The 25,370-nt window shown below is 37.4% G+C and overlaps 1 protein-coding gene across 1 annotated transcript in view; it reads left to right on the top strand.

The window, feature by feature from the left end:
* Positions 1 to 23,938, top strand: part of fbxo11b (F-box protein 11b) — a 29,328-nt gene extending 5,390 nt beyond the window's left edge. Inside the window, 19 exon segments of the mRNA XM_020940683.2 lie at positions 1,933 to 2,062; positions 4,864 to 4,947; positions 5,740 to 5,872; positions 5,972 to 6,078; positions 8,894 to 9,005; positions 10,333 to 10,439; positions 10,513 to 10,650; positions 11,325 to 11,542; positions 11,831 to 12,011; positions 14,220 to 14,342; positions 17,902 to 17,987; positions 18,480 to 18,556; positions 18,752 to 18,895; positions 20,662 to 20,772; positions 21,359 to 21,466; positions 21,556 to 21,664; positions 22,495 to 22,593; positions 23,774 to 23,832; positions 23,835 to 23,938. Coding sequence (XP_020796342.2) covers positions 1,933 to 2,062; positions 4,864 to 4,947; positions 5,740 to 5,872; positions 5,972 to 6,078; positions 8,894 to 9,005; positions 10,333 to 10,439; positions 10,513 to 10,650; positions 11,325 to 11,542; positions 11,831 to 12,011; positions 14,220 to 14,342; positions 17,902 to 17,987; positions 18,480 to 18,556; positions 18,752 to 18,895; positions 20,662 to 20,772; positions 21,359 to 21,466; positions 21,556 to 21,664; positions 22,495 to 22,593; positions 23,774 to 23,832; positions 23,835 to 23,938 — 2,230 coding nt within the window.
* The last annotated feature ends 1,432 nt before the right edge of the window (positions 23,939 to 25,370 follow it).

The following is a 25,370-nucleotide window of genomic DNA, read 5'->3' as shown; positions in this document are numbered from 1 at the left end:
TGTCAACTGGATTTTTGTCCAATTTCTTTCTTTGCTATTTATCTTTCTTTTGCTGTACCTGGATGACTGAGGGATTACACAGACATCTACAATCATGTTCAGAAAAGCAAGGGTCTCTTTTAGTTATTAGTCTTTTCATATTTCAGTTTTTTTGTCAATGGACTTTTAAAATTTAAACTGTACACTTTATTAAACAAAATCTAACCGCAATGCATGTTACAAAAATCACAATTAGATATTTTTCCCAAATCGTGCAGCCCTAACACCAACTCTACGGGCTTCAGAGTGTCTTTTGTTTGGTTAGAGTTGTTGTGATACAAACAATTTTAAAAAATTATGGCTACACTTGAAGGTTCAGTGAAATTTCTTTTTGTAGCAGATGCAAGGTTAAATGAGGCACTGTTTAGGCTGAAGTAGGTGTCGGTGATATGCCAAAAATTAATATAACAAGATTTTTAGATCCAGATTACGATTTTGATTAAAAAACTAATTGAATCTTAATTTTGCCTTGAGGATGTTACCTGCTTCTTCTGAAAGTTCACGCTTCGTTGTAATTAGTTAAATCCACCTGTCACTCACTCAGAGCATTGCTGAGGCTGACCAATAGGAGAATGGGTTAGGAAAAAGTGTCTGTGTTTGAGCATAAAGAGATAATTAAGACAGAATTGGTGAATTTACAATATGAAATAGCAGATTGTCACAGGAATCACAGAGATCACAATCCTGTTTTTTCACCAAATAACCTCTATCACTCAAATTAGACTTTAATCTGGGCTTTGTTTTAACACAATCAAAAAATAAAGCTGCACTATGTAACTTTTTCGGGTCTGAGGGTCCATCACCTGCTTGTTTCTATGGAGATGTCATTGCTCTGCCTGGAATGTTCCACAGTGTGACATTAAACAACTCTACTTTACATTTATTCAATTATGAGTGATTTTATAGCTCAAAAATATCTAAACAGACTGTGAGAGGAGTCGCCTCTCCACAGATCTGACCTGTAACTTGCGCTGTTTTGGTTTAATGCCATGCTGTGAAACATTCCAGACAAAGCAATAACATGTCCATGAAGAAAATCATTTGACGGACCCTCCACCAGAAAAGTTACACAATACACCTTTCAGATATTATCAGTGACAAGCAAATGTTGCCGGTTTTGTAGTTTTTCAAGGTCTGTAAAAATGTGTATTTCTTCGTGTTTCTGTTTTGTCTGGAGTTTTCTGATAGAGAAGACTGAAAGTATCAGTAATGTTACTAACACAGGATTGTACTAGCACTAAATTGGCAACATTTCGTACTTTCTCTGACGACAAAATGACAGATTTTCTTGAAAAGGGCACATCTTGTCCCTTCTCTTATTTTGGACACCTTCAAAAATATAAAAAGTATTTGTATTTGTATTATTTTTTTGTATTTCAAGTCTGCTGCTCTTTTGAATGACTGGTCTAATGTATGTGCAGAACATTACTCTTAAATACAGACAGATAAACCTAAATGAATTAAATTGAAGCTATTTTCTGGTGAAGGATCTGTCACCATGAAGATCTTATTGCTTTGCCCGGAATCTTCCACAGTATGGCATTAAACCTGTCTTGGCGCCATGGTGACAAGCAGGTGACTCCACTGTGCCAAGTTACAGCTCAGAACATTAGAAAGAAAGATTTTTTGTTGTTGTATTTTGCAATATAACCAGCTGTAATTGAATAAATACAAAATATATAGGTTTTAATGTCATACTGTGGAACATTCTAGCAAATAACAGGGATAGTCCGCCAGAAAAGTTGCTTCATCTTTAAATTACTCTGTTCCGATTAACATTTTACATCTATAATTTTACTGCATTACCTATAACATGCAGCTTAATGTTCACACCAGTCCACAATCTTTTTCATAACACCTCTAACTCTCGGATTTTCTTATTTTGTCTTTCAGGAAGCGTCTGTACATGGAGGTATTCGAGTACACACGTCCCATGATGCACCCTGAGCCCGGGCGCTTTTACCAGATCAGCCCCGAGGAGCACGAGCACCCCAACCCCTGGAAGGAGAGTTTTCAGCAGCTGGTGAGTGAAGACCTCAGGGTACAACGTTTTTCACAACATTTAACATCTGGAGCAGGAAAACTGATGATTTGAATATATATTTTGTTGTGCGTTGTCTTTAAAATCAGACTAAATAAAACATACTTCTAGTGTAGACGCCCAAAGAAATTTATAGGTAGATAGTCAGTGTTTCACATTAATACAGGAGACTACGGTGGTTTCTCTTTAGTCTAAAATTCACCTCCATAGTCTAAAAGAAATTAGACTATATTGGCATAACAAAATTAGACTTTGCTGCTCTTTTGTATTTGAAACTTTTAAAAACGCCCACAGTGGAGTGTTTTAAAGTCTCGTCTCAAAACCCACTTTTCTTCTCTGGCTTTTAACACCGCACGAGTTGTGTAATCCTCTGTGTCTTTTATTTATTTTACTCTTTAATGCTGATTTATGATTTTTCAGTTCTTTTGCTTTTATTTTGGTTTTACTGGTTTTATTGCTTAAGGACTGGTATGATCAAATTTTAGCAATTTACCTTTTTGTGGTCTTCATTTTATGGTCTGTGTGCAGCACTTTGGAAACGGATTTGTTTCTAAAATGTGCTATAGAAATAAAGTTGATTTGGAATTGAATTGGAGATTTTTTAAAGAGATTACAGTTGTCAAACATTGAATGAGATTAAATTATTCAAATAAAAATAATTTGTGGCACCATAGTGTTAACAAAATCTATGGGAAACTCTGGGTAAGTGATATTCCTGCTCTGTTGAGTTTCATTTTATGGTCCATTTACTTTTAGTTTTAGTTTTGATTTTTGCCTGGGAAGCAGAGTACACTCTTTAGTTCACAGAGTTCAGATGGACGTGATTGACAGGTGGATCAGCCAATCAGGGAGTCTGTCAGTGGAGGCAGATCATGAAGGGATAGGGATGCACCAATACTGAAATATTTATCCTAGTTGGGCATATTATGATGTATTACTGGCTGTATTTGGCCCAGAAAATCTCATGTTTGAATTTTTATTTACACAAAGCTGTCCTGGAGTTGCTTAGAGATAAATAACAGCTGCATAACTCATTTGGATCAGTTTTGTCTTTTTTTATTTTACATCTATGACTCACTATAGGTACAAACTGTCTACTCTTTTTGTTATTTATTGCAGCCCATTTTGTTTTTACAATATTGTAGATTCAGCATATTTTTTGGGGGATAATTCTGCTTTATGGGTTGGTTTCAGTATTATTGTTTGTTTATATTTACTTCAGCAGTATATCACACTTCAAATTTGCAGATACTTAAAGCTATAGTATTGAAATGAGTATGGGAACTGAATAAGCCGGGTCAGTTTATCCCCATGCAGGAGGGTGTGAGGACCACTGATCTCCCCCGGCAAGTATCGATTAGTATCTGAGTATAAATTCTTTGGACAACCCTTGTTAAGACTTCATTGTCAGTGTAGGAAAATTCCTCCTCAGCGTTTGACCTGTCCACTTACTTTCTTTTCAGATCCTGCCCCCCATATAATCACTGTTAATAGTCTAATGGATCACAGCCCTGACATCTTGCTTATGCTGCTCATGTCCACTTTTGTTTTTGTTTTCCTTTGTTTTCATCCATTGTTTCTGAGCTTTGAAAAGTGCTCCCCGACGTGAACGCACCCAGCTCCAATTAAGAGGCACCTGCACTCTTTAACGCCTCCCACAGGCACAAAGGAGGGACTCCGGGAGCAGTAATGACCAAGCACTGATTTAAACAGGGCTATTGTGTTGTTTATTGTGTTGCTTTTTTCAGTTTGACGTAGAGATACCAGATGTTTCACAATTTAAACAGTTGAAATGGTCAAATCGCAAAATCTGCAGTCATTTAAGTTGCATAATTTCCTTTGCAAATTACAAAATAGTCTATTTTTAAGAGCAATTGCCATTTGTGTTGCAATTGTAAAATTGCAAATAACTTCTTATAGAAGAATTTTGCTGTGCTCTTGCAGTTGTTTATAAGGTGTACTAGGGATGGGCATGATTAGTCGATTAATTGATAATTGATCATTAAGAATTTAATCGATTACGTTAATTTTAATCGACAAACCGAATGTAGGTTGCTGTGCCAAACGGGTCTGTACATGTAGCTCTCTGCACTCAGAAGGAGCGAGCAGACACAAACAGTCAGTCAACCTGCAACGTACCGAAGTGCAAATGTGTTTTTAACGATGACTTGTACAAGAAATTCCACACTTTCCGTTCTGGTCGGGAAAAGTGTGAGTCCATGTGCACAGTGTACAAAGCAGCACATATGTTTCGGTGTCCAGAGGGAAAAAGTTTTGCCAGGTGAGAGTCGCACAATGTCGATGACGAGTCCCCACCTCCCACCCCCGTACGGTGTCCTGGTTTTGACCAATGCAAATATGGTCACACTAACCTGTATTCCACTGAGTCATGTCTTTTAATCCAACAGAAATTGAACCGCATCAGCGCACCAGAGCTGTAGTTTTATCTTTGCTTAGTTTATGCACATTAGCGATGCGGTTTTAAGTTTCGTTTCTGTGAGAGTTGCACAAAACTGAATTAAACACATTATAATAAACGGGCTGATGTGGCTCTAGAGTCGTTACGGTTTATATGTCGTAAAGTTGAATTTATTTATGCAGATTAGTAGTGCAGATAGTAATAATAATGATGATAATTTTAATATAAAAACTATAATAATTAATTGATAATCGATTGTTAATTCTTCCGACGATCGATTAAGAAAATTTCATCGAATGCCCATCCCTAACGGAATACTTAAAACAAATTTCGTATATTTATTTTGTGTGCATGTTTGTTGCAGTACAAAGGAGCCCATGTCAAACCAGGCTTCGCAGAGCACTTCTACAGTAACCCCGGGAGATACAAGGGACGGGAAAACATGCTGGTGAGTCGTGTTGTTCATCTAATTCAAATAATAAACAAAGAAGTAAAATTCCATTCATTTCTCTTGAATGTAAATACTTCTGGATGTCTGTGCTGCTGCATGTTGAGCTGAATACTCATTTGAAAACATAAATGGTCAATCTTTAAAACCAAAATCACAATTATGTTATAAAATGTGTAGCACTCACTCCCATAACCAGAAAGCTGCAAGAGAACATTGTCTCGTTAGGTTAATTTGTCAGAGTTACACATGCATTATATAACTCTTCTGATGGAGGGTCGGCCACCCAGCTGCTGATATTATTGCTTTGCTTTGCTTTGCCTGGAAGGTTCCACAGTATTGCATTAAACTTGTAAACGAGTTACAGATGAGATTTGTTGAGAGGAGATCACAGTCACTTTTTTTTTTACTTATTTTGAACCAAAAAAAAAGTAATTTAGTAAATGCATTAGAGGCAATGTAATTTTTCATCATCTTGGCTCACCCTTCACCAGAAAAGTTACACAATGGACCTTTTAAAGTACATTATTTCTAAAAACTGTCTCTCCTCTCTGTAACTCCTGCAATGAGCCTCATCATTTTGGTCTTAAAATGTTCATATTAACCCACTCTACATGATCCTGGTGTTTTTATTTTGTTGTTTTGTCCATAAATAAATTCCTAATATGGAACTGGCTCTAATTTCGCCTTGTGAGCTTAATTTGACTGGAGTTAAACACTATGGGTGAAACCAAACTCAGTCCACTTCTTTATACAGTCTATGACATAAATGTTTTTGTGTTTTTTTTTCAGTACTACGACACCATTGAAGACGCTCTTGGGGGGGTACAGGAAGCCCACTTCGACGGCTTAATTTTCGTTCACTCCGGGATCTACACAGACGAGTGGATCTACATCGAGTCTCCCATCACGATGATAGGAGCAGGTCAGAAACTCTACCAGTATTTTTTTTTATTCAAATAATAAATGTAGTTATTATAAGCATTCAAAATATCTGACTATTATCACAAATTGTTCTTTTTAGCGCCTGGGAAAGTAGCAGACAAAGTGGTGATAGAAAATACTAGAGATTCAACGTTTGTTTTTATGGAAGGTTCAGAAGACGCCTACGTAGGATACATGACCATTAGGGTAAGTAAAATAAAATGTCTCCATATTTTAAAGGATCCATATTACGCTATTTTCTGATCTGTTATAATGTTTCCTCATTAAAAACATATCTGGAGTTGTGTTTTTTTCATTCACACAATAAAGAGTTACTCAAACATGTGTAAATGAAACGAAACACAACTCCAGGTATGTTTTTTGACGCAGTAACAACATTATTATAACATGACTTAAAGCTTAAAGGACCTTTAATTTATTTAGATATTGAGGGACTGGAAGAAATATCAATACTGATTAAAACTAGATAAGCATAAAATTGGATAAGTAGACTACAATAGCTGACTCTTGACACTTATTCAGTTAAAATGACAAATAAACAGCAAAATCATGGTCCCTGTTTTAATTAAATGTTCCAGAAATCTATGATGTGCATCTGGACGTAACCACTGATTAAAAAATACACAGTTATTACACTCGTATCATCTAATATTTAATTCCTAAAACTAGTGAACCTGACTTTAGAAACGTGACATCAGGAAGTGTATAAATCAGACTTGTTCCCATCACTTTCACAAACCATTTCACCGCTCTCCTTGTGTTCTCTGGAGTCTGTTTGTCTAAAGTCAACTCAAAATGCTCTTATTTGCTCAAGGTTTTTAAGGTCCACTAGTTTTCTAGCAGCTGCTATGAGTGGCATATTGTTGACTTGACTCTATTGTAATTGTGGTTTTATTTCTGATTTAAAGGCGCATTGTGTAACTTTTCTGCTGGAAAAGCTGTCACCTGCTTGTTTCTGTGGATTAGAATGTTCCACAGTATGATATTAAACAGCTCTGCCTTACATTTATTAAATTACAGGTGATTTTATAGCTCAAAAATATGTAGAAAAAGAGCATTCTGACTGTGAGCGGGGTCGTCTCTATAAAGAGCTGACCTGTAACTTGGTCTAGTTTGGTCTCCATGAAGATAGAAAGGTTTAATGCCATGCAAACACATTCAAGACAAAGCAATAACATCTCCACGAAGAAAAGCATTAGACCAGGGTAGTCACGGGGTCTTAAAAGTCTTAAAAAGGTCTTAAATTTCATGTTCCTAAATTAAGGCCATAAAAAGTCTTAAATTATGTTTTTCACAAAGGTCTTAAATTTCATTAGTATTTTTTTGTATTTTCAACCGGGCTGCAGTGCAATGTTGAATGAAGGCAGGAAAAAAAAAAAAAAAAAAAAAAAAAAAAATGAAATCATGTAACATGAATGAACGTCAAATTTGGAATATGCGCAAACATTACTTTGTTTGCCTTGTTAGAATGATTTGAATGATTTTTTGGCCATTGTCCAAGCAAGGCATACTACTATAAATGCTATAAATGAGTTCTGAATGAGATTTTATAATAAAAGTATTTTTTGCTATTTAAAGCAGTAAGTAATGGTCATCTGCTGTTTTTCGCCTGGATAATGGATAATGATATAATGGATAATGGATAATGCATAATGTTCGTCTTAATTTTCATTTAAGTGGTCTTAAAAAGGTCTTTTAAAGAGTCTTAAATTTGGGGTAGTCAAACCTGGAGATACCCTGTAGATGGACCCTCACCAGAAAAGTTACACAATGCACCTTTAACTTTGTGTTGTGAAACCCTTTGTGATTTTTTTTTGTCTGTGAAAGGTGATATAATATAATATAAATAAACCTTGTGTGCTTGCTTATGTACAAAAGTTGGATAACGCATCTTTTAATCTAATTGCGTTGTATTTATCAAAAGCCATGTTGTAAACCTCTCATCAAAAACATAAAGACCATTCGTGGACTGCCATTGTAAATATAATGACTGTATTTACATGTCCGTTTCCTCATGTAAAATCATTTGTATTAAGCTTTTCTTTACCTGCTCTGTTTACTTATCCTCCAACAACATATGTAAATACTGAAATCTGACCCCGAGGCCACTGCACTTCTACTTCTATCAAACCTGGCATCTGGACGTTGAATTTACATTGTCTCTTTAGGGGCTCCACTGGTATTGTAGTTGGTTGTTTATCCGTGCGTGAGGGATGGAAAAAGTTAACTATTAACTATTAACGAATGATGATGTCCTTTTTGTATGGTGGAAAGTCCTCAAATGCCACATAACGGGAAGCTCAAAACTATATACAGGTCTAGATTTACATTGGTGATTTTAACTTAAGTGTTTTTATGTGACTGTAGAAGTAGTAATATATATATATATTTACTTTTCCACTGGTATCACACAAGTTAGTATCCAAAACATGCTATTGGACAAACTGAAATTGAATTATACTTATTTTTTACATCTACATCAGTTTCTACATCAGTTTTTTTTTTGCTTTATGGACATTTGCAAACACGGATTTCTGTATTTTGGCAAAACAAATGACAATTTATGCTCCCCTTTACTGTTGGTAGGGATCACATTAGTCAAAAATTGTGATAGTCCTGTTTTAGGCCTGAGGTAGTCCTGGTTAATCTTAGTTTAGGCCTGGTTTAGATCAAAGTGGTCAGACATTTCTTGTATAAAACCTTCACATTTTATTTTTATTCATTTTATTGGCTATATATGTTTAAACTGAATGTGTATTAAATATAATTATAAGACTGTTTATTCAAAAACAGAATTATACTCAAAATCACATAATTAATTTTGTTATTTTGCATTTTATTTGTGGAAAAAGCAGCACTAAACTTCCTTGGTTATTATTAATATTATTATTATTATTAGTAGTATTGGTAGTAGTAGTAGTAGTAGTAATAGTAGTAGTATTTCCAGTGTATTGTATATAAGCACTGCCTCTAACTCGGTGCTGCCCCCTTGTGTCCACAGTTTAACCCTGACGACAAGTCTGCACAGCACCACAACGCGCACCACTGTCTGGAGATCACCGTGAACTGTAGCCCCAACATCGACCACTGCATCATCCGCTCCACCTGCACAGGTAACACAGAGGGTACTGACGTTTGTTACTATGGAGGGGTTTGGTTTCACTCTTAAGACTTGGGTAGAGTTATAGGCAGTTAAAATGCCTACCCTGAACTATTACTGGCAGGACCGTTGATAGAAATTGGTGGGCCTGGGACAAGAAGTCTCACATGGGCCCTCCTCTAATATAAACTAATAGGAAAAGGGTCCAATACATGCATCCCGAATTTCAAACTTCCGGTCATGGCGCAATGTATACTGGGAAGGATCCTCTGAAAAAGTGAGCATCAAATCACCATGTTTGATTTCCCAGTGGGATGTGTCCATTGTCAAAGCCAATCTTTTCAAGCCTTTTGAACCACATCGCTTTTGTTTCTGGTTCTGATATTGTCATATTTTAGTTTTGGGATTCAGACATAGTAATTGTGTGGTTGTTGGATGTCCTAACAGCGGAAAACAGCTTGAAAAATGGGTTTCGGAAGTTTGCGAACTCCATAATTGCAAAAGGGAATCAGATCAGTGTGAGGGCAAACCTCCGTTCAAACTGTTTCCCTTCTCAAAAGAATTGAAAAATAGTGAAAGTCGAAGGCAATGGGCAGTATTGATAGACAGGAAAGATGAAAAAGGAAACCTTTGGCTGCCGAAGAAATCATCCCAGCTTGCAGCCACCATTTTGTATGTGGAGCACCAACAAAGCAAAATCCTTATCCCTCGCTCAACCTTGGTTACGAATTTAAAAAGTCAACACCAAAGCGAGAGGCACCAGCTGTTCGCCAAGAAACACCTTCCACTGCAAAGCGACCAAGACGTGATGTTGCTGTAAAATCACAAGAACAAGAAAGTGCGAAACAAAAGTGATATGGTTCAAAAAGACTTGAAAAGATCGGCTTTGACAATAGACGCATCTTTTGGTGCTCACTTTTTCGGAGGATCCTTCTCAGTATGCATTGCGCAATGATCGAAAGTCAGGATGCTTGTATTCTGAGCCCTTAAAGCCCTTTGTAACTACATTTATTACACTGTAGTCTCAGAACGCTTTTGAAAGTCTAGGTACCTACTGGGCTAAGTGAAATTTGTCTACATTCAAATGGTCTAAATCCAAGGAAGACATTAGGGGTGGGACTAGACACTCCCTTAAACATGACACAACAAGATTTCACACGATTTATAATCCTTAGAAGAAACTGTCAGTATATTTTCATCCTTGTTAACTGATAATGATGTAGTAGAGGAGTAAATGTTGTCTTAATTTGTCTGTGCAACACTTTGGAAACGGCCATGTTTAAATAAAATAAAAGTTATTGGACTAGGTTGGATAATATTATGTGTTTTTGTGATTCCAGTTGGTTCAGCGGTGTGTGTGAGCGGTCAAGGAGCCTGTCCCACCATCAAACACTGCAACATCAGCGACTGTGAAAACGTAGGACTCTACATCACCGACCACGCACAGGTACTCACTTATTCTCTAATGTAAATATCACACAATTTTAGAGTTTTAACCAGCTGACCATTTGCTGTTTTAGGGCATTTATGAAGACAATGAAATTAGCAACAACGCCTTAGCTGGAATCTGGGTGAAAAACCATGGTAACCCCATCATTAGACGTAACCACATCCACCACGGGCGCGACGTCGGGGTCTTCACGTTCGACCACGGCATGGTAAGGATTCTGTGTCCTTGTTTGAGCTTCAGAAGTAAAATACCTTTTTATTTTTCCCGACAAACATAAAAAAGTGAGGCCAGAGCAGTTTGTCGTCATACTACTGCTAACAAATGGCATTCTAACTGTGCACGAGTCGTTCTTCCTGTTTCACGGACGCTAAAAATGCTTTAATAATTAGATGCAGATAGTTCACAACAGTCTCATTTTGACCCCAAGAGCTGCTTTTACAGTACTGGAGCAAGATAAGTTTTGCTTTTATTGCAAGAAAACCATCTTGTAGAATAAATATTACGTTTGTTAGTCAAAATAGTCCAACTTTGGGCATTATAGTTGCTTAATTTGACATAGTTTTAGTTTTAGAAATGATCTGACTAAGGTTTTTTGCCGAAACGTAATCTAAAAATATAAAACGTTTTGGATATCGGCCATCTGAGTGTGCTATGTGTTTGTTTATTTTTCAAGAACAAGAACTCTGGTGTGCGTTTTCTGTTTCATTTTTTTGTTTTAATTTGACTAATCTCTTAAGTGGGAGATAAAAATGACTTGTTCATGAGTTAATGTAGGTACGCACTGTGTCAGCTAAAATAAAAAGAGCAACATTCTCAATATCTTCTCTATATTTGAAGCAAGATTTTCATACTAACTCGTGTTGCCTTTTCTTTCGTTTTCAGGGTTATTTTGAGAACTGTAACATTCACAGAAATCGAATCGCGGGCTTCGAGGTGAAGGCGTACGCCAACCCGACCGTAGTGAGATGTGAGATCCACCACGGGCAGACGGGAGGCATCTACGTCCACGAAAAGGGGCGTGGCCAATTTATAGAAAACAAAATCTACGCCAATAACTTCGCCGGCGTCTGGATCACGTCTAATAGTGACCCCACGATACGGTAAGGGCTTTCTGTTAATGTTAAAGGCGCACTATGTAACTTTTCTGGTGGAGGGTCCGCCATCTGCTTGTCCTTCATGTTATTGTGTTGCCTGGAATGTTCCACAGTAAGGCATTAAACCCTCTTTCACCAAGCCAAGTTACAAGTCAGATCTGTGATTACAATAAGAAGGCATGCTTTTTGGAAACCCTTGTAACTTGTAAATGCAAAATGGATATGGCCCTCTACCAGAGAAGTTAAATTAAATTATTTTGTGCTTGTGCCAACTTTTGTTTTTTGTCTCTCCAGGGCTAATGCAATTTTTAACGGAAACCAAGGAGGCGTGTACATATTCGGGGATGGGCGGGGCTTAATAGAGAGTAACGATATCTACGGCAACGCTTTGGCGGGAATCCAGATCCGAACCAACAGCTGCCCCATCGTCCGGCACAACAAGATCCACGACGGGCAGCACGGAGGCATCTACGTGGTAAGATCTGGGTGAAAGTATTTCTCTCTGTCCATTAAAATACAGTCACACAAGAGATGGATAAAGTTTTAGAGTAACGGAAGATAAAGGGAAAGTTGTAACCCAATAGATTTCTCATTTATTTTCAGTCAAATCAACCATTCTAGGAAAAAAAATAAAAAATCTGAATTTGTTTGTACTCCAAATCAGAGACTGTATAAAGAAGTGGACTAAGTGAGTGTGACGTCACCCACAGCGTTCAGCTCCAGTGAAAGCTCCATGAAGCTCATGGAGGCCTGCAGTTGTAGGAGCACATATGGACTAGAGGTGCGCGGATGGGCTACTTTTTCATCCGCAACCGCATCGCAAAACTCATCATCCCCCCGCTATCCATTTGCAACCATAGTTTTTGACCAATTGTCAAAACCGCACCCTCCCATCATCCGCTCGGTCTCCTCCCAGTTGCTCCGAGTTCAGAATTTTTTATTTGAGTAGTGAAACCACCACCCACCCGAATTTAATTAAAATATTATTTTTTGTCACGTCATCCGCCCGACCCGCGGTTTAGCCGTGGAGTCCACGGCTGTAACCGCCATCCGCGCATCTCTAATATAGACCCAGTTCCATAATAGGAATAGGAACTGATTTACAGACAAAATGGCAAAATAAAAACACCAGAATCATGTAGAGCGGGTTAATACGAACATTTTACAACTCCATTCTCAAACCTAAATCAAAACAAACAAAGAAAACAATAGAGATAGCCAGGTCAGGTTCAGAGGTATGAAAGCTTCATTATGGTTATGCAAATATGACCCCACACTCAGTGCAAGTTCAATAGGCCGAGCTAACAAACAGAAACTGTAAACCGTAAGTAGGTGTATTAGTTTCAGAGTAGTTTCATTGTAGTTAGCTAATTCCTTCAGGCAGATATAAGGAAGTGTCCACCAGCATTTTGACCAGAACTGAAAAGCTGTGAAACGTATTCGACCAATAAACTTTTGTCCAGTTGACCAATTGAATTTCTCCTTTTGCTATTGATTCCACCTTGACAACTGAGGGATTCTACACACGAACATTTTAATTATTACTAAAATGAGGAGCCTGACAGCAGCAGTTACAGAGAGAGGGGTGACGTTTTTTTCCAATACAAAGTGAACCGGAGTTGATGTAGCCGAAAGCGCACTCACTTCCTATTTGGAATTCTGTGTATTAGGGGTGTAACGATTTCCAAGTCTCACAGTATAAACCTCACAGTATGATATTTATTGCGATATCGTGGGAAAGCTCGCAATGTAACAATATCCAAATCTGTCTGTACGATATTTTCCAATATACATCTCACGGTCAGATATTTATTACTTTATTTTGTGGAGGCAAACAAAACTGTTAATGCACAACTTTTTCCTCTTAAAATGCCTTGACAAGTCTTAATCCAAACAACTAAGACTTAAAAGTGCTTAGAACTGTTATTTCTATTGTCTATTATAGTCTACACTGAAATGGAGCAAAGGATCATGGTCTATGTAGTCTTTTTTTTAGCTATTGCTGCACCATAACTCTTAATTTAAGGCAAAGAGACTTGTAATTCGATATATTGTGATGGTCCACGATGTTATTGTGAGAACTTTGACGATACGATATCACGATATTTTGGTTATTCTTACATCCCTACTATGTATTATTATAACTTTATTTTACGTACTCAGGGTCCAAATTGTACATTACTTTCATAAATAAACCCACCAGCACACACACACCCACCCACACATACAAAAAAACCTATAGTAATGTAAGGTTTGGTAGAATTAAAATACATATAGCTTGCTCTTCCAACATTTCCAGATGTCGGAGTAATTTGTATTTTATAATGTTTCTTTTTTACTGTAATTAAACGGTAGCCTGACCTTTTATAAAAACTGCAGATTTTTCAAGTGTTATTGATTATACTACGGTCAGTGCGAATTCCAATGTCTAACTGCTGTGCGTTAATATTCTTACTACCCTTATTGTTACGAGAACAGGCTTTTCATATTCACAGATGAGAAATTGCAGACTTGTAGCTGTGGTGTAAGCTCTGTGGTTTTAACGTACTTGTTCGAGTCCGGGGTGTGCGTTAAAACTGCTTAACACTCGGCTCCTCGTTGTTTTATGCTTACTGAATGCACAGAATCAACCGCTGTACTGTTTTTTTTTTTTATATTTGTTATATTTTATTGTTTGTTTCAGCACGAAAAAGGCCAAGGCGTGATCGAGGAGAACGAGGTTTACAGTAACACGTTAGCAGGAGTGTGGGTGACGACTGGCAGCACCCCCGTCCTGCGCAAGAACCGAATCCACAGCGGAAAGCAGGTAAAGCCGCTCGCACCACGCGCAATATCACAAGTATATCAGGTTATACGAGCTTTAAGGCTGCAGGTTTACCTTAACTCACCTGGACTTCTCATGGGAAACTAGGACTGAACGAGTTTGGGAAAATATCTAATTGCGATTTTCGATTCACCGTTTTGTTTTTATAAGAGGGTTCCGTTCAAAGTTCACATTTTAAACACGCTGAGGAGGATTAAACATTTGAAACAGGACTGAAATATGAGCCAAACTAACACAAGAGTCACATACATGTTTGCAGAGGTCACGTTCTCAAGTGGTTATACAAGTGTTAAAGCTGTAGGTTCACCTTAACTCACCTGGAGTTCTCATGGGAAACTTCGACTGAATGAGCTTGGAACGTATCTAATTGCGATTTTTTTCTGACAAGCTCTGTGATCATGTTTCGATTCACAATTTATTTTTTTTTGTTTTTGTAGTGGGATTCTGTTCAAAGTTCACATTTTAAATACGTTGAGGAGGATTAAACATTTGAAACAAGACTGAAATATGAACTGAACTAACACAAGAGTCCCATACATGTTTGTAGAGGTATAAGGTACAGGGCTAGCAGGTTTTGTACTAATAATAAGTCATAATTTATTGTTGTTTGAAACATAATTCACAAGTGGAATACAGACAAATGGAATTATACATGTGTTCAGCCATAGGAGCTTTCGCATTAGGAGTAGTTGAACTTTAAAAAAAATATTATTTAATTATGTTTCTTTAAAAATATAAAGTAATGGAAGAGACATTTGACTATAAACTACCCAATGACCCATGGTTATGTTCTTGAACTTGTTCCATGAAAACAATATTCGAGCTGAGGACTTCTGTTTGTTTAAAGTGATGATCTTGGCTAATAAGAAAGTAATGACAAGGAATTGGCTGAAGGATGACCCTTTAAAATTACAGCAGTGGACAAATATAATGGAGGAAATTTATGTAATGGAAAAAATAATGTTTTATTTGAGACTGAAAGCTGGTAAATTTGAGAAGCGATGGTCAAAATGGTCTATTTACAAAGCTCACTACAGTGTATAAGGTATTTTATTTTTCAGTTTTTTTTATTCTTTTATGTACATTTGTTAAAATTTTGACCACAAATAAAAAGTGTAAAAAAAATATATTTATATGTATTTTAAAACATTATTTGAATACTTAATAAATATTATCACAAAATTTAATTAAAACAACTAGACTTACTAGAGACTTTATTGATCCAGAGGAAAATTTAACATTTCCAGTCCGTGTCTCAGTGTCCTTTGTGTCTCAGTCAAAGATCTCAGGTTAGTTTCGCAGGAGGACTGGTCAGGGAGGGTCAGCAGATCTGTGTCAGGGCAGTTTGAGGAGAGGAACATCCAAAAGTGTCCCCTCTCTGTGTCCTGCGGCATCACAGCAGCCTCCAGGGGGCGCCAGGTCAAGGCAAGGCAAGTTTATTTGTATAGCACAATTCGTACACAAAGTAATTCAAAGTGCTTTACAGAATAAGAAATACATTAAAATCATAATAAAAACAAATCAAAACATAAATAATCGTGAAGATTAAAATAAAAAAGAGAGACATAAATTGGAGAGAAGAGTGCGGAATGAAAACCTTTCAGTTATATGCACAGTTAAACAGAAATGTTTTGAGCCTGGATTTAAACAGCATCACAGAAGAGTCTGTCTCACATGTTCAGGAAGACTGTTCCAGGTTTTAGCTGCATGAACCTGAAACGCTGACTCCCCTTGTTTAGTCCTGACTCTGGGCACCAGCAGGAGGCCGGTCCTTGAGGTCCTCAGAGTGCGAGATGGTTCATATGACACTAACATGTCACAGATGTACTTTGGTGCTCGGCCATGGAGAGACTTGTACAAGCAGAGCTGTTTTAAAGTCTATTCTCTGAGGCACAGGAGCCAGTGCAGAGACCTGAGCACAGGACTTATGTGCTCGTACTTCCTAGTTCGAGTAAGGACCCGAGCTGCAGCGTTCTGGATGTTCTGCAGCATCTCACAGCTCGTTTGGAGAGACCAGTGAGCAGAACATTACAGTAGTCTAACCTACTGGAGACAAACGCATGGATAAGTTTCTCCAAGGCTGCTTTAGACAGTAAACCTTTGATTTTCGGTATGTTTTTTAGATGGTAAAAGGCTGTGGATGTTATTGATTTGATGTGGCTGTTAAAGTTCAAGTCTGAGTCCATTATTACCCCTAGATTTCTTGCCTGATTTGAAGGTTTTAGAGAGAGAGACTGGAGGTGACTGCTGACACTGTCCCTTTGTTTCTGTGGACCAAACACTATGACTTCAGTCTTGTCAGAGTTTAGCTGGAGAAAGTTGTTTTGCATCCACACACTGATCTGTTGGATGCAGTGACCAAGTGAGTCCACTGGTCCATAGTCTCCTGCTGCCAGAGAGACGTAGATCTGAGTGTGTCATCTGCATAATTGTGGTACGACACGTTATTGCTGCTTATTAACTGGCCTAATGGCAACATGTAGAGATTGAACAACAGGGGGCCCAGGATTGACCCCTGAGGCACCCCACAGGTCAGGGCCATGTGATCTGAGACACAGTTTCCAATTTCAACAAAAATACTTCCTGTCTTCTAGATAGGATTTGAACCAGTTCAGTACAGTACCAGAGATGCCCACCCAGTCCTCTAGTCTCTGTAAGAGGATCCCATGATCGACAGTGTCAAAAGCAGCACTCAGATCTAACAGGATCAAGACTGAGACTTTGCCTGCATCAGTGTTCAGGCGGATGTCATTTGTCACCTTGATAAGAGCAGTCTCAGTGCTGTGGTGGGCTCTAAAACCTGACTGGAAAACATCAAAGGAGTTGTTCATTTGGAGAAAGTTCGTAAGCTGTTGGTAAACAGCTTTTTCAAGGACTTTGCCAAAAAACGGCAGATTTGAGATGGGTCGGAAATTGTTCAGTACTGTGGCATCAAGACTGCTCTTCTTTAGGAGAGGCTTAATGACCGCAGTTTTCAACGCGTTTGGGAATGTTCCAGATTGAAGTGACATGTTAACTATGTGAGTGAGTGGTGAAAGTAAATTGTTGAGGACGGACTTTAGAAATCTAGTGGGTAACATGTCCAGGCAGCAAGTAGATGAACTCAGACTGGTAATGATCTCTAAAACAGTTTTGTCAGTTACAGGTGCAAAGTGATTCAGCTCTAAGTGTCTCTGTGGCTGCATGCTTGTTATTTGTGTTGTGGAATTGATGGCATTTTTGATGCCCTGAACTTTGTCATTAAAGAAAACTGCAATAAAGGTGACCACAACAGGAAAGTCCTCATTCTTAGTCCTCTCTAGTGTTTTATTGGAGATGAAATGGTCCATTCCCTTTGTTGTTTTTATTTGGTTATTTTGATTCAATTTTGCAATAGTGTCTTTATCCTGGACGTCTCAAGAAATGTTCAATTACTAGATACTGATTTCTAATTAATTATATTCATTTGACTGATTTAAAGAGAAAAAAAAGGGTAAATGGAGTTTGAAATGACAGTGGTTATTTTTGTTGTTAATGATTTTTCTTTTTTTTTTTTCCCCAGGTTGGGGTTTATTTCTATGATAACGGGCATGGAGTATTGGAAGACAATGACATTTACAATCACATGTATTCTGGAGTCCAAATAAGGTAAACAGGACCTCATAATTATTTGTTAAAGATGCATTGCGTAACTTTTCTTATGACTAGGCTGGAATGTACCGCATTAAGGAATGAATCACGTCTACTTACTGTTTGTGTTTTTAATGCTCAAAAGTGCCTTGAAAAAACATGTATACTTGTGTGAGCAGGCTCGCTTCTCCACAGACGTGAGCTGTAACTTTGTTTTTCTCTGTGGAGATCGTTAATGAAATACTGCGGAACTTTCTAACCCACTTTTTAACAAATGTGTGAAATGAAAACTTTTGTTAATTGGGTGTAATGAAGTCAAACCACTGAAATGTGGTTATCATATTCTTGTTATTCAAATGAAACAATGCATCTGAATCTTGTTTTGTGAGTTAAACCAGTTTTTCTACCACATACATGTATATTTATTTCACATGTATTTAACTTGCTTAACTTTTAAATAAAAAATGATTCACTTCTAATTAACTTCTTAATAATTTTTTCTATCCACAGAACGGGAAGTAACCCAAAGATTCGACGTAACAAGATCTGGGGAGGACAGAACGGAGGCATTTTAGTCTATAACTCTGGTATGAATCTTTTATATCCACTTTTTTCAGAAATATCTTTGAAGTTTAATTTGTTATTATTCAGAAGTCAACAAAAAATAGTCAAATTAAGATTCATAATACAAATGTAATTTTAAAAAATTGCACATATTCACATTTACAGTACTGGCTTTGTGTGTTAACTTTATTTTAAATGATGTATGTAAAATGTTCCAGGTTTGGGCTTTATTGAAGACAATGAGATCTTCGACAATGCCATGGCTGGAGTCTGGATAAAGACGGACAGTAATCCCACTCTGAGGAGGAACAAGATCCACGACGGGAGGGACGGAGGAATCTGCATCTTCAACGGAGGAAGAGGTACGGACATATCACACTGTCAAAACTGTCTACACACTTGTAGTCTCTGCGTATTTAAAGAACATTTTAGTGCACATGACATGTTTTCAGACTTAAAATATAATGGCACCCTTAATAGTGGGGACTTCTGATACAATAATTACATATTTCTAAAAAAGTGACACAGCAGTCGATTAAAATCACGAAAAAGGGGGGAAATATTAAACATAAAGTGACAACCAAAACATATAATGGAAATAACTGGGACTGTTAAAAAATATGATTTAAAAACTCTAATAATTAATTAAAAAGAAAAAAAAAGTTATATGCTGTGTCATTGATCTGTTCGTTGCAATTAGGGGTCAAATGTCGATTCTGTCCCAGTTTGTATTGTATGTTTTATTCTGTTGTTTAAGTAAAGACCTTTCAAAGCATTAAACAACAAGGAGCTGTGCGTTTTGCAGTTTTAACATGCACCACAGAGTTCATTCACAAACTGCGTTAAAACTGCAGAACACATGGCTTCTTGTTTAATGCACTTAAACCACGACTACAAACTGAAATATCTCCCTAATGAATGCAAAAAGCTTGTTCCCTGCCTGTAAATATCTCAAATTAGTTGTTTCTGTGTTGTAAATGAAGCTACTCAGAGCACCAGAGGATGTGTTTAGCCGTTGCTATGGTGTCATCATGGCGATGGCAACAGAGCACTGATATGTAAAAGCATTAAACAACGAGGAGCAGTGCGTTAAAACGGCATAAAACACTGCTCCAAGTTGTTTAATGCACTTATATCGCCTCTACAACTGAAATGTCTTTTAAAAGGGAAAAGCCTGTTCACTGAATGTAAATATCTCAAATTAGTTATTTCTGTGTTGTAAATGAAGCTACTCGGAGCAGTTGAGGATGTGTTTAGCCGTTGCCATGGTGACGTCATGGCGATGGCTGTAGAGCAGTGATATGTAAAAGCGTTAAACAACGATGAGCAGTGCGTTAAAACGGCATAACGCACACCTACAAGTTGTTTAATGCGCTTATACCAGGCCTACAAACTGAAACGTGTCACTTGTCAATGTGAAAAGCCAGTTCCCCGTCTGTAAATGTCCAAAATGTCCAAAATTTCTGAAATGATGCGATTTACTAGATGTTATCCGCAGCAGTTGAGCATCTGTTTAGTAGCAGTAGTTTATTCAGTCATTTTGTGGCACCACAAAAATAAATAAATAAAAAAAACCAAAACATGGATTACAACCCCATAGATCATGATCGAAAGGGTTTAGGCTGAAGTAAAAAGTACTTATAATGCCAAACCCTTGTAAACAATGACAGAATTCCAAGAAAGAAAAGCAGAGTATCAACAGCAAGTTTACATTTACAGTTTCACTTACGACTTCCTTTATATATGAGAAAAATTATAAATTAAAACAAACTACATTTAATGCATAATTCATTCATTCCAGAGCCCTATATCTTTCAAAATATAACTCTTTATTCTCTTTGTTTTGTTTACCCGTTGCTATGGTGATGTCATGGCGAGCAGTGATATAGAACAGTGATTTGGCTGTTGCCGGAACTACTTGTGCATTATGTAGTATTAATACACAACAGTTTGACACTGGATTTCTCACTGACCGTGGGATAAATGTTTTTAATTTGTCTTGTACAGTGTCCTTGGTTTTGAAAGGTGTTTATAGATGAAATGTTTTTATTACTGATCTAAATTTAAAATCTAAAAACAATTATTTGTGATACAGTTTGTAAAATTGTGGTGAATCTCTTGTGTCCAGGTTTGCTCGAAGAGAACGACATTTTCAGAAACGCTCAGGCCGGAGTCCTCATCAGCACCAACAGCCATCCCATCCTTCGAAAGAACCGAATCTTTGACGGGTTCGCTGCAGGTTTGTGCTGCCAAGAATGATAAATAAATACATAATAATTTGCTGCTTTGTACCTTTAGTCTTTATTTTTTTACTAAAATTCTAGTTGACAAAATGATGGTATTTACTTAAAGGTGCACTATGTAACTTTTCTGGTGGGTTCTGTCACTTGTCTTCATGGAGTTGTCTCTGCTTTGCCTGGAATGTTCCACAGTACACAGCAAAACCACATCTCCATGGAGACCCTACACACAAAATTACATAATGCACTTTTAATTGAATCTATAATACATTTAGTACACTTATTTTTTGTTTAGTTTTGTCCTTTTGATTGAAAAATAAATAAATGAAATCAAATCTTTTATTATAGTTCCCATCTTCAGTTCACTTTTCTGTAGTACACAAAAAATAGGTTTTAAAAGACTCCAAATATGAATAATTAAACAGCTGACATGTTTTGGTCCCGGTTTAGACTTCTTTTAGGCTTATTTTAGTTCACGAAGCACCTCATAATCAAAATTTCAAAACGATTTAGCCCTTTAGACTACTGATCTAAAATACTGTATGAATTCACAGTAATTTCAGAGCAATTAATTTTTTTATTCAGGTATCGAGATCACGAACCACGCCACGGCCACGCTGGAGGGAAACCAGATCTTCAACAATAGATTCGGGGGGCTTTTTCTCGCCTCAGGAGTCAATGTAACTATGAAAGGTACATTAAAACTATATTGAATAAACTATAATTAACTGTTCAGGCGACTGTTTTGCTGCAAAGTCTAAAATGCTGACGCTCATTTTCAGATAATAAAATTTTGAATAACCAAGACGCCATTGAGAAGGCAGTGAGTCGAGGGCAGTGTCTCTACAAAATCTCCAGCTACACCAGTTACCCCATGCACGACTTCTACAGGTAAAGTGAATTGTTACTCTAAAGACATGCAGTATTATGCTTTTTCAGGTGTTTAGAGCGTTCATTGTAAACGGCTCTGAAAGCGGCTTGATAATAGAAATAGATCCGTTCACTCCCTGGTCAGTTCAAGTTCAGCTGCAGGAAAGTCTCAGTGCGATTTAACAGGGAATCATTGCAGCCTCTTCTAAGACTCACTCACAGAGATGGTTGTACAGAGAATGGGGCGGAGATAGGGGGTAGGTGAAAAGACATTTTCAGAGCACACAAGCCTCAAATGCCGAACAGTAGAGGATTACTCAAACATAAACCATGGAAATACAATAGTGATATCTAAATCGCACGGTACGATATTGTCTCGATGTGCCTCTCACGGTACGATATGATCACGATATGCCGCCAAGGTATGATAATTATTGCGATATTTTGGGGGTATTAACAGAATTGTACATACACTATATTTTCCTTTTTAAATACCGTGACCAGTCTTCAGTGTGAATCATTACTGCCATATTCTAAAGAAATAAGATCTGAAAGCGCTTAATAACATCTTATTATGTAGTGAAGTAAGTAAAGGATCATGGCATGTGTTGTTTCCTCTTTTTTTAGTAATTTTAAGTGAAAAACCTTGCAATTCCATATATTGTGATGGACCAAGGTATTAGTATTGACGATACGATATCACGATATTTCAGTTATTGTTACATCCCTAAAATACAACTAAACAAATGATGAGGGAACACCAGCATGACATGGTTAACATAAAGTACATTCTGAATAATATTTAAAGGTCCATGTAAATAATTTGTGTGTTTGGTTTGATTTTCTTTCAGGTGTCACACGTGTAACACGACGGATAGAAACGCCATCTGTGTGAACTGCATTAAAAAATGTCACCAAGGCCACGACGTAGAGTTTATACGGCACGATAGGTAAGACACATCTAGGAAGTTTGTTTGTAAAGTTTGTATAGTTTTTAAATTTTAAATAATTTGGAATATATTTGCACTTAAACATTTCAAAAATTGACAACTCTTCTGAAGTGCCACTGGAGGGCGCTAGTGCATCATTTATTTGTTGTATTGGGACATGGGTCAAGTTAATCAGAATGAAAACAAAAAAATGTTGATTTTACAAGCACAATTATATTTTCCCCACTTACTCTAGAAAAAGGTAAACCTAAATGTAAAGTGCCTCTGGATGTTTTTGTGATTAAAGGGGCACTATGTAACTTTTTGGATGGCTTGTTCACTTCATGGAGACATGCAGCAGTTATTGTTAGGCCTGTCACAATTACAAATTTGTGCGATTATACTGCTAAAGAAAATATAAACAGTAATATTAAAACAGGATTTCCACTCTTTTTTACTGACAAAATTTCAAAATTTTTCCTTGACTTTTTCATGACCTAAAATGAAATTTTCAGGACTTTACATGTTCTACATGTAGAACTGATCAAACTTTTAGGGCTAAATATACTAAAAATTCTTTATGGTTTGGTATTATAGTTTTTTAACATTCAAAATACTGTCAGTGCATTTATTCCCGTCTCTTTTAAACAAAAGGCGCAGACGTTTGGAAATAATCATAATAGCCTGATGATATTATGAAAACGCTGTAGTTGCGAGATTAGTAGCTAAGAGATACTAAAATTCCATGACTTTTCCAAAATTTTGATTGAAGTTACAAAATTCTATAACTTTTCCTGGCCTGCAAAGTGACATTTTTAATTTCCATGAATTTTTTTCAGGATTTCCATGACCGTGGCAACCCTGTTAATACTAATTTATGCCACTGACACACAAACCCAAGAGCAGGATTAACCTCCAAAAAGTATTCTAATTGATTGCACAATATTGTAGTATCTGCAATAAATAAACGGCAGAATGAAACACTCTTTTTGTACTTAGTTTGTAGCTAGAATGAGTCATAAAAGTGATTAATTCAACTTTCTACAGCTCTGAACACTATTATGTTGTAAAATAAACAGAAATTTCCCAGTAGTGCAAATAAAAACTACCCATGATAAATAGTAATAATTATCGTGACAGGCCTAGCATTTTATTTACTTCAAAATGCTGTAACTGACTCTTTTCTGTTTTGTTTCTCCAGGTTTTTTTGTGACTGTGGCGCGGGGACATTGTCAAACCCCTGCACTTTGGCCGGCGAGCCACGCACGACACGGACACTCTGTACGACTCGGCGCCCCCTATTGAGTCCAATACGCTACAAGAACGAAACCTCACTCCACAAGAGAGCCAGACAGGCCGAGACTGACTGACGGACAGCTGCAGCCTTGTGAAACTCCACTGGGAACAAATGTCAAAAGAGTCCTGGTGTGTATAGACAGAGCGAAGGCTTTGAAAATGGACAAATGTCAAAGGTCGTGTGTAACAGAGCAAAGAAATATGTTTTGATCAATGGGTTTTATTTCGATGCTTTTCTCATGTAGTTTTGTATTTTTGAGCAAAAAGCTGACTGTATTTGAATGTCTTTTATTTTATTATATTATATTATTATATTATTATTTCCTTTGGTTAGCCTCCCTTTACCCCTCACAGTGAACGCAGAGCCTCGTGGTCCCAGTGGTCGACTTCTTTCTGTGAAAGAGTTTAACACTAGCCCTCTCCTCGCGAAGGCAGTTGTACAGTGTGCGTGTGTGTTACTGTTGTGTGTATTTGTGTTAATGCAGTCAGTGTTTAGTGGAGAGGTGTCAGCAGGGGGCGCTACAGCTCCTCTCACTGGGACACGATGACTCTGCCCCGCCCCCTGCCCCTGTATTGTGGTGACTGTGGCTCTCATGCGGCCTGAATCGTATGCATGTACCATAACATCTAGACTTAATATATTGTGAAGTATTCAATAACCATTATGTAGATGCTAGTTGAATTCAAAAAGGGGTATACTTTCTTAGAAAGACAAAAAAGAACAGAACAGGAAACTGGCCATTTCTAAGAAAATAAAACTTTATTAGTTCAAAGTCGTGTGGCGTCAGCATTTGTGTGAACTGCTCAATAAACCTGATGTTTTACACTACAACCATCTAAACCACCTCAGAGACGAGGAAGATATGTTCAAATCACAGCGACCTGAGCGCAAGTTGGAATGCAGATTTATTCTTTGTTACAAAAGTGTTGGATGCCATAACAACTTGTTGTCACTTGGTTTAGTTTTCAAAACAATTATCCAATCAGAAAGCAGAATGAGCCTCACACGAGTCTCACTCAAGTTGCCAGTTCCAAGGTTTAACCCTCACACTCTTAGGGTCACATTGATCCGAAGAAAAAATTTTCCCTTCCCGCTCTCTTGGGGCGGGTCAATCAGGCCCAAAAATTTATTTTCAAATAAATTCTCGCCAGGCAAGAAAAAAAATTTGGGGCTGATTTGACCCACCCCTAGAGAGCGGGAAGGAAAGGAAAATTCCTTCAGGTTAATGTGACCCAAATGGATTTAGTCGTAACAGGACTCCCTCTGATCTGAATGGTCTCTAAAGCTAAACCTCAGCACCTGCACCAGTCACGACTTGGTGCTAATGCAGCCTCTGCAGCTCAGGGAGGAAATTTTGAAGGTTCTGAGTTCTCACATGAGGCCTGTCCGTGTACTGAGGGTAAAGCACTGATAACACAGGCTCAGTTGTGATTGGAATATTTCTAAAATTAATAGCATGGGCTACAAAGGCTTCCTTCAAACTCCTTTTATAAGACAATGA

The sequence above is a fragment of the Boleophthalmus pectinirostris genome, unplaced genomic scaffold (assembly GCF_026225935.1).
Source record: "Boleophthalmus pectinirostris isolate CB_2022bp ecotype Guang Dong unplaced genomic scaffold, ASM2622593v1 HiC_scaffold_14, whole genome shotgun sequence".
NCBI lineage: Eukaryota > Metazoa > Chordata > Actinopteri > Gobiiformes > Gobiidae > Boleophthalmus > Boleophthalmus pectinirostris.
Note: the sequence above shows the minus strand (reverse complement) of the source record. Positions and strands in the feature narration are given on the sequence as shown.